The following is an 8639-nucleotide window of genomic DNA, read 5'->3' on the forward strand; positions in this document are numbered from 1 at the left end:
GGTTAGACACCATGATTAGTGCACAGGTGTGCCTTAGACTGCCCACAATAAAAGGCCACTCTGAAAGGTACAGTTTTGTTTTATTGGGGGGGGGGGGGACTCAAAAACCAGGCAGTATCTGGTGTGACCACTGTTTGCCTCACGCAGTGCAACATATGTCGTTCGCATAGAGTTGATCAGGTTGTCGATTGTGGCCTGTGGAATGTTGGTCCACTCCTCAATGGCTGTGCGAAGTTGCCAGGAACTGGTAAACGCTGTTGTATACGCTGATCCACAGCATCCCAAACATGCTCAATGGGTGACATGTCCGATGAGTTTGCCGGTAAGAACTGGGACGTTTTCAGCTTCCAATTAAAAAAAATGTCTCTGAAGTGTGTGTGCTCATTTCTATGCAGCTGATACTTGGTCTGCCCTTTCGCATGAATTACTGCATCAATGCGGCATGGCATGGAGGTGATTGGGAACTCGACACCTACATTCAACCAAGCTGGTGTGAATTCAAACTAGAACTCAGATTTTATATACAACTGTTTATTTCACAGATTTCAAAGATTACATCTTTGTAATGTTTCTAACTGAAAAGTCTTAATTTCCAACCTCTCACATGATGCTATACTAGCTTTCTCCATCACCACCAGTGATGAGCCTGTCTGATAAACTGCTATAGGCAGACACCTGTCATTACTTTCCTGACTTGATTCAGCTGCTCCTCTTCAGCCTGGCTTGGTGTTCAAGATGCCGTCTACGTAGCCTGACAGAAAAGACGAGGCCTGGACAAACCAGACTGTCTGTTTTTATGCTGCTTCAGTCAATTCTGGGTGAAACACAGTGTGATTTACAACATACAGGAACAAAATGACTTAAAGAACATGTTTTCTAACCCTTAGCTGCATGAGTCACATGCATATGTGGATCAAAAATGAGAATCATTTTTTTTGTCATTTTGTTTTAAGGATAATCACTTGAAATACATGTAATAAAACAATATCCACACAAAGATTTCATGTTTAAAAGTTTTATTTTTTCACATTTTTAGATTTTTTTTAACGGTTTTAATACTTTTTTTATTTTAGAACTTTGTACATTTATTGAACACTTGCTACATCTATTATTTTGTGTGTGCATGTGTGTGTGAGAAGATACTGGCATGTGTGCAACAGTGATTTTACTTTTTGCTACTAGCTGAAGTATGAAAGAAACAGCTTAGGATTGATGACGAAAACCTTCTGCTGAAGGAGATAATTACATTTTGGGATGTTTAGAAAAGTTCCTTTGATCTGAGAAAAAATGTTCTTAAGGTTGGAGAAATTATGTTAACAATTGGGTCAAAGAAATCTTTTTTTCTTCTGCATTAATTACATTTTTAAATGTTACACTCTCACAATGTTCCACACCTGAGGATAAATGGTTGCAATTTCTTACATTCCAAAAACAGAAACACAGTTAAAGAGGATTTTTCTTCATTTTTAGTCTAATGCCAAGAACCTAGAAACATAATTATGCTATCTGAGCATTTCATTTAAATTTATTCTGTACATCTGTTCCTCCTTTAATGAACCTGTTTTGAATGCCATCTTTGCAGCCCTTTAGTCCACTTGTGAAGAAACTATTTTCCTTTGGCTGGCCAAAATGGCTAAAACATTTTACAACAGGGTTAGGGCTACCTCTGAACATCACAGGCTACATCACTGACTTTAAATCTCTTCTTAAAACTCATTTGCCTTGGCCTTTGACACCACGCAAGACGATGTTTAATTCTGCTTATTTTATTAATCTTTTTATTGCACGGCCGCTAATGTATTTTAGTAATAATCCATTTCTGTATTGCACTGTTTCTTTCCTTACTATAGAGTTTTAATGTTTTAAATGTTTTTATGAATTCTGTACAACACTTTGAGCCCTTTGATAAACTAAAATGCTTTATATATAAAGCTGGATTGGAAATCCAGCAAGAAGCTCCCAGGGAGGGATATTACTGTTTTTCATCATAGCCAGAGGTTTTAGTCTGACTGTAGCTCAGGTGAAAGTCCCTCAGGATTATCCTGTTGATGCTCATTAGAGTGAACCTCCACATTGATGATCAGCTGTAGCTTACAATTAGCTCAACTTGAGCCAGCATTCAGGTTTTACTGCACACACACACACACAAATACACAAATACACACACACACACACAGGTCTGTGCATCCGCTCTGGAAGAGATACGCAGTTTACATGAAAGTCATTATTTGACTAATAAATGTGCAAAACATATTCTCACACACAAGTCATTATACAAAAATAAAATAAAAAAAACAACAACAACTCCTCTATGCTATCTGGACCGTTCAGGGAGCACCTGGGACTCAAACCCTGGACGTCCACGTCCGGCTCCACGCCTCCTTTGGTCTTGGTCCACCATGTCATGAACCAGACATTGTTTTTTTTTTCCTATTTTAGTCCATGTTGCAGCCATTGCTAAAAACATGGTCACGTTCCACCTTTCTGCAGCTGGGTCAAGACGTCATTAGGGAGGCAGCGGCCGTACTGCTGATGACAGCTACAGGGAAGAGGACAGAAGGATTACTATGCTAGCAGTTTAGTCAATAAACCTAAACTGCTACAGTCAGATATACAGATGAATCACACAGAGTTTGCATATTTAAAGTCAGGCTAACTTGTTGACTATGACATTTTTAGTTTGAAACTCAGATTTTGTTTTACACATATAAACATTTATTACACTTCAACATTCTTTTTGAGTCGGGACCTAATGGAAGGACACCCACCTCTGTTTTTGTCTGCTGAGTCTCAGATTCTTCAGGAGGGAGGATTTGTGAGAAGCCACCAGATTGTGATGCTCCTCATCCAACCGTTTCCCCACAGGGCTCTGCTTCACCTTCTCCCAATCCTCGCTGGTCTAAGCGTAACAGACAACACCAAAACGTTAGAGTCCCAGACTGGCCGTCAGAACGCATGTTCACTCGTTCCCGGTCAGTGGCTCACCATGTCTTTGAAGGCCTCGCCATGGTAATAGCTCTTGGATGGAGGGCAGGCTATTCCCTCCTCAGACAACTGCTTGGGGCTGGAGGCCAGCAGATGCAGCTCGTCTCCATCGAAGCCGTACACTTTCTGGTCCTCGCATGTCATCAAGACAAGCTGGTCACAAGGGTATGAGGTTCCCGTCACGTAACCGATGACCTGCATCGTGACGGTGGTGGGAAGATAGAACTTCCCCCATGCGTTCACCACCGCAGGTCTGTCCCTGTACTCCGTGTCCTCCACAGGTGCTATGGTCAGCATGGCCCCAACAGGACTCTCTAGGCTGAACCTCTCGGATTTATTTGTAGAAACCGTCTCTGACACCCACGCCAGATACTCTGGACCTGAAGCACATCACAGACATCAGGAAATTGTGAAGAAAAAAAACAAAAACAACTTTTATTTAAAAGAAAGCAATACAGATGTATGTAACTTACCTTTTATACCGTTGCTGCGTAGCAAATTCTTTGTTCTCAAACTGAGAGATAAAAAAAAAAACGGGAAATAAAATGTCAAAAAATGTCCCAGTCAAGTAACCAACCTTATTGAGGCTCTTTTTTGGGGTCAGCAGCATAGATTTCACAATTGTTCTCTTTCATTCTTGCCTGTCCTGCTTAGAATTGGCATCACCAACCCTATGGCTCCACGTTCAGCAGAGGTTAGGCTTTCCCCTTTACTCTCAGCACCAATGTTTGCCCCTCTAGCTGTCTGTCAGGTCTTTCAGATTTCAAGCTCAATTTATTTTATTTATTTAAATAGCGTCAATTCATAACATGTCATCTGATGGCGCTTTACGAAGTAATTTCAATCAAATCATCTAGTCAGATTAAAAAGTTTTCCCATCGAAGAAAACCCAGCAGATTACCTTTATGTCATGCTTTGTGAGCGAACCCGAACACAACCACAAACAGAGATGCGTTTAAAGGTTTTATTAAAGAGATGGTTATGGAGGATGAGACTAACAATCTATACTGGACTGGAGCAGGATGAAGGAGATGGCAGGAGCAGGTGGATGTGCAGAGGACAGGAGGACTGCGGGTGCTGCGCTGTGGAGCCAGGAAGCCTACAGAGCAGGTAGGTAGCAATGGGGTTGAGGTGGAGCTGGTGGTACGGCAGAGAGAGTTGTTGGAGTGCAGGGGTTGCAGCAGAAGCAGCAGCAGGTCGCCCCAGGCTACAGGGTGCAGGAGGTGGCGGACCCTCCTGGGTCCCTGCGTCACAAGCAGGCGGCGGACCCTCCTGGGTCCCTGCGTCGTACGCCGGACTGCCGTGCTCGGCACCCGCCAATGGACGCCGGACTGCCGTGATCAGCACTGGTTTAGGAGGCCTCGGGCTACAGGACTCAGGAGGCGGCGGACCCTCCTGGGTCCCCGCGTCACAGGCAAGCGGCGGACCCTACTGGATGGACCAACTTGGGAGAAGGTCGTCTCTGTCCCCGTAGAAAAAAAGTCCCACAGCTGGGTCTCGTGGATGCGAGGTGCCATGGCCAGACTCTTCTGAGCAGCAGGAGCAACTGTATCCGGCAAACTCACCAGGGGAAGAGAGATGACGTCAGCTCCAGCTGGTGCGATTGCAGCAGCGGCGTCTGGCTGGGCATTGGGAAAGGTCCTGAGCCGGCGATACGTCCAGAAAGTACCAAGCCGGGAGGAGAGTGAGTGAGAACACTGGAGTGACAGGTCAGTGGAAGTGTCACTAGATAACGCCACTGTACTGCTGTATTTCTGGCTTGTCGCCCGCCATGTGAACGGCCAGCGATATGTCAGGCTAGCGACAGCAAGCAAAAGTTTCGACATTGTTGCCAAATTCATGTTCGATGTGAGCGCACCTTAACAGTGAGTGCATGCGAGGATATTGGTGTCCCTGTAATGGACTGGTCCAAAGACCGCTGGAAATAGGATTAAGGGATTCTAGGCGATAAATGGATATACTAGTATAGAAATCACTTTTTTTTCCTTAAAAAATTAGCAGCCACAAAGTTTGCTCTTGGAGTCCAACAGGAAAATATCCAAAGCATTCACCACATCGTGTACCTACCTGGAGTCGCTTTGCATCGGTTATTTAGCAAACAAGCTAAAGGAAAGTCATCGTCACACTGCATAACAATGATAGGCCATCATGTTTAAAATTCAAACAGATCTGCAATGAGTCACGTGTTCTACTACAGGATGAAGCCAAGGGCGCCAGTATTTAGCAGCTTTGGCCTGGATGTTAACGTCCTTTTCAATCTGCCTCATGGCAGCAGTAAAAATATCAACAATGTCCAGGGTGTGCTGATTCCTGCAGGATTTTCTGACCTCTAACGAGGGAATGGACACTGTGCAGTTCTTCACTTCAGAGTAGCTGCGGACTACTTGCTGGGCCATTTTTATGACTTCTGGAGTTTTTGTCTCTCCTGCCACACAGAGGTAATAAAAAAAATCTCCTAGAGGCGGGATGTGGGAACGAGCTCGATGGAGCAACGATGGGAGGCAACCAGCTGTCTTGGAGAAATGTGGTGTTTGCAATAATGTTCTGTCATGTCCCAGAAAAAAAAATGTGTAACCATAGCCGGGCTGTTGGAATAATTGAGGCTGAATCATCTTTTTTATTCCTAGTGTCCGGATAGAGTTACTAGGGCTTGTCTAAATCAAGGAGCCACTTGTCTTCGCAACACGGCATTAACAGATGTACCTCAGCCTTGGACGTGGAGATGAGCCTTATCAAAACCTGCCAATTTGACGGTGATGTTCCTCTTGTAGGCAGCGATGCAGAGGGCACGCGGGGGGGTCTCCATGAGCCGGTGGTGGTCCAGACCGACCCTGTGGTTGCAGCGTTATGAAGCAGGCGGAGTACGGTAGAGGCGCATCACAACATATTACAACACCGTCACTCATTTCACAAAGTGAAACTCATAACACAGAGTGGAATATTTCTAGTCTTTATTTCTTGTACCTTTGATGATCAAAATGTTGTGTTTTACAGTATTACAAAGGATCAACAAAGAACAGGTATTTTAAAACAGAAAACTCAGGTGTCTGAAAAGCATGCTCATTGTTATGCACCCAATACTTGGTCGGGGCTCTTTTAGCATTAATTACTGCGTCAATGCAGCGTGGCATAGAGGTGCTCAGGGAGCCTGGGTCGCTCGTCACATTTCTTCCCCTCGTTTCTTCTTTCCCTGACGTCTTGCCAGCTAGGACTCGTCAGCCCATTAATTTCCTCATCTTCATTTACGTTTAGACACTCTGTAACCAACTTGTCTTTGTCTCTGCAGTTTAGTGTCAATATTCAAAGTCGATTTACCTTTCAGGTGTCGAGAGCAGCAAGGTCCTTTACCTCCGTACCTCGTGAAAAGAACAGCAGGACGACATGAGAGCACAACAGTAGTGCTTGTTGATACGGGCGGACCGGGCTACCGACCGAGGGAACATTTTTTTCCAAGACGCATAAGGGGGCGGCACGAGCGCTTAAAAAGGGAAAGGAAATGAAAAAGAATCTGACTGCGCCGCAAATTCAGTTTTCCGTTATCCATCAATAATATCACTTTGTAGGGAAATGGTGAGTTTGGCCTCCTCCTCAGCATTGATCTCTAGCTGCTCCTGGGGGCTTTATTCAAGTCAGATCTCATATCCTGTTAGCAACCTTGGGATGAAACTTTAGGCTTCTTCCCAGATTGACGTCCTAGGATCAGCTCCCGAGGAAGAACCGGCTCCAAATTACACGCCGAACTAAATCCGCCGACTGCTTTCAAAACGCAGACACGATGAGTGCTCCCGCGGCGTTTCTCAACTCCTTTCTCCAAGTTTAGATGAATTATTTTGTAAATCTAATTTCAGATGAGGACTCAATTCTATTTAATTCATCCATAAAAAAAACATTTAGTAGAGACTTTAAACTCTCCTCTGACACTGCAGGGCAGCAGCCAGTTCTCGTGGTATTTTTCCGCCTTTGACAAGTTACCAAAGCCGAGGCGTGTCCCATGAGCTAAAGGCTGTGTTGGAGGAAGAAGAGCTGAACGACTTCATGAAAAGGTACAAATCAAACCTTTGGGATCATTTTGCCACTTTACTAAGGAGGACCATTTACTTTCAACAGCAAACTCTCTCTCTGTCTCTCTCACTCACTCACACACATTACAAATCCTGCCAATCTGGTATACGGCTGCAGTGGAAAATTTTCCACACTGACTCAGACTCACCACATGCTTAAACTATCGTTATGACTCACTAAATACATAATAAGTAACTGATACTTACGGGGTAAGCTCCTCCTTTCTGCTTTTCTGTCAATTGAGAAAAAACAACAAACAAATAAATACAATAATTTTCTAACTCCTCATACATACATACAAATGTAAACTGCTTACTGACGACAATGGCTTTATTAAAACCTTCATCGTTTAACGTGCAATAAGTGCTATGAATGCGCTTTGAGAATGAAAAATAAAATAATTGCAGACGATTTGCCAAAATAAAGGCCTAAGTGAACAGAGCTGAATGTAACCAAACTAAATTTATTGTTTGTAATAAATGTAAGTATTGTTGAATATTAAAAACCGAAGTTTCTGTTCAAGGTAAGCAGTTTGACTTTTACCTAGACAACTTGTTCAAAGAAACAATGTTATCCTGTTGTGTCTTTCAAAATTAAGAATTAAAAGCACTTAGTTTTATTACTGTATCGCCTTGCCATCAAGTCCCAGATTTTATTATTATTATTATTTATTTTCCAGAGACAGAACAAGGCAGGTTAAGGCAAAACTAAATATATTAATCCAGAACTATTTGCTTTTGACGTGTCTACATTTGTTCCTGTTGCGTTGAAATAATTATTTTATCAAATAAGGATGTAGGGAACAAAACAGACGTACAGAGTCTGGGTGTGTGTTCAGAAAATTCGTGCTGCACCACAAACAGGGCGTTCATTAAAACGCCATTTTAGCTTTCGTTTCTTGTTGAGGAAGCGATGAAACGCTCCCATCGTTGCAATCTTAACCTTTTAATAATTACCCTGAAAAATCTCAAAAACACCACCAAATTTTGAGGTATTTTTAGTTTAAAACCATTCTCATTTTTTAGCTCCTTATATGTTTAGTGTATAATGTATTTCGAAAGTGGACTTAATATGTTTTGGACTCAACGCGGAGTTTGAATAATTATAAAGAACTATCAAACCATTAAATAACCCACATATCTCTAGCTAATAATGTCTGTTAAGAAAGTCAAATAAAATAAGCTCGTTACCTTCGTAAAGGGAGCCATCTCTTCAGCTTGTTGTTCACAATAATGAACTTCCGCAATCCGCGTGATCGGATGAGTTGTTCGCCTCACCCTGATGCCGCCTTCAGGGAGTGGCGGAATATTGTAAATTACTGTTCTTCAGCTCAACTTTCGCGTTGTGTTGCCAACAAGCTCCCAGTTTTATTTCAAACCGTTCACTTTGAACAAATAGTCAATTGGTTGTTACTGGCAATGCTTGGGTATATAAGCATCCTTTTTAAGTTTTACGTTGAAGTGAGTTTTAGCTTATGTTTGAATAGTCTAAACATCACGTGAAGGCAACAGGAACAAGGACGAAGAAAATGCATTTTAAAGCGCCTGCGTGTACATAGTAGAATACAGACACATAACATAGAGAGATGTGTT

The 8639-nt window shown here is 42.8% G+C and overlaps 1 protein-coding gene across 1 annotated transcript; it reads right to left on the minus strand.

Annotated features, from left to right (window-relative positions):
• Positions 1 to 999: 999 nt before the first annotated feature.
• On the minus strand, positions 1000 to 8330 carry LOC118565175. The gene is made up of 6 exons (XM_036144919.1): positions 8238 to 8330; positions 7254 to 7279; positions 3459 to 3499; positions 2986 to 3365; positions 2769 to 2899; positions 1000 to 2539 (listed from the first exon to the last, which is right to left on the minus strand). Exons 1-6 carry the CDS (start codon positions 8253 to 8255, stop codon positions 2470 to 2472), a joined length of 666 nt encoding a protein of 221 aa, XP_036000812.1. The 5' UTR covers positions 8256 to 8330; the 3' UTR covers positions 1000 to 2469.
• Between the last annotated feature and the right edge of the window lie 309 nt (positions 8331 to 8639).

This window comes from Fundulus heteroclitus, chromosome 13, assembly GCF_011125445.2.
Source record: "Fundulus heteroclitus isolate FHET01 chromosome 13, MU-UCD_Fhet_4.1, whole genome shotgun sequence".
Lineage (NCBI taxonomy): Eukaryota > Metazoa > Chordata > Actinopteri > Cyprinodontiformes > Fundulidae > Fundulus > Fundulus heteroclitus.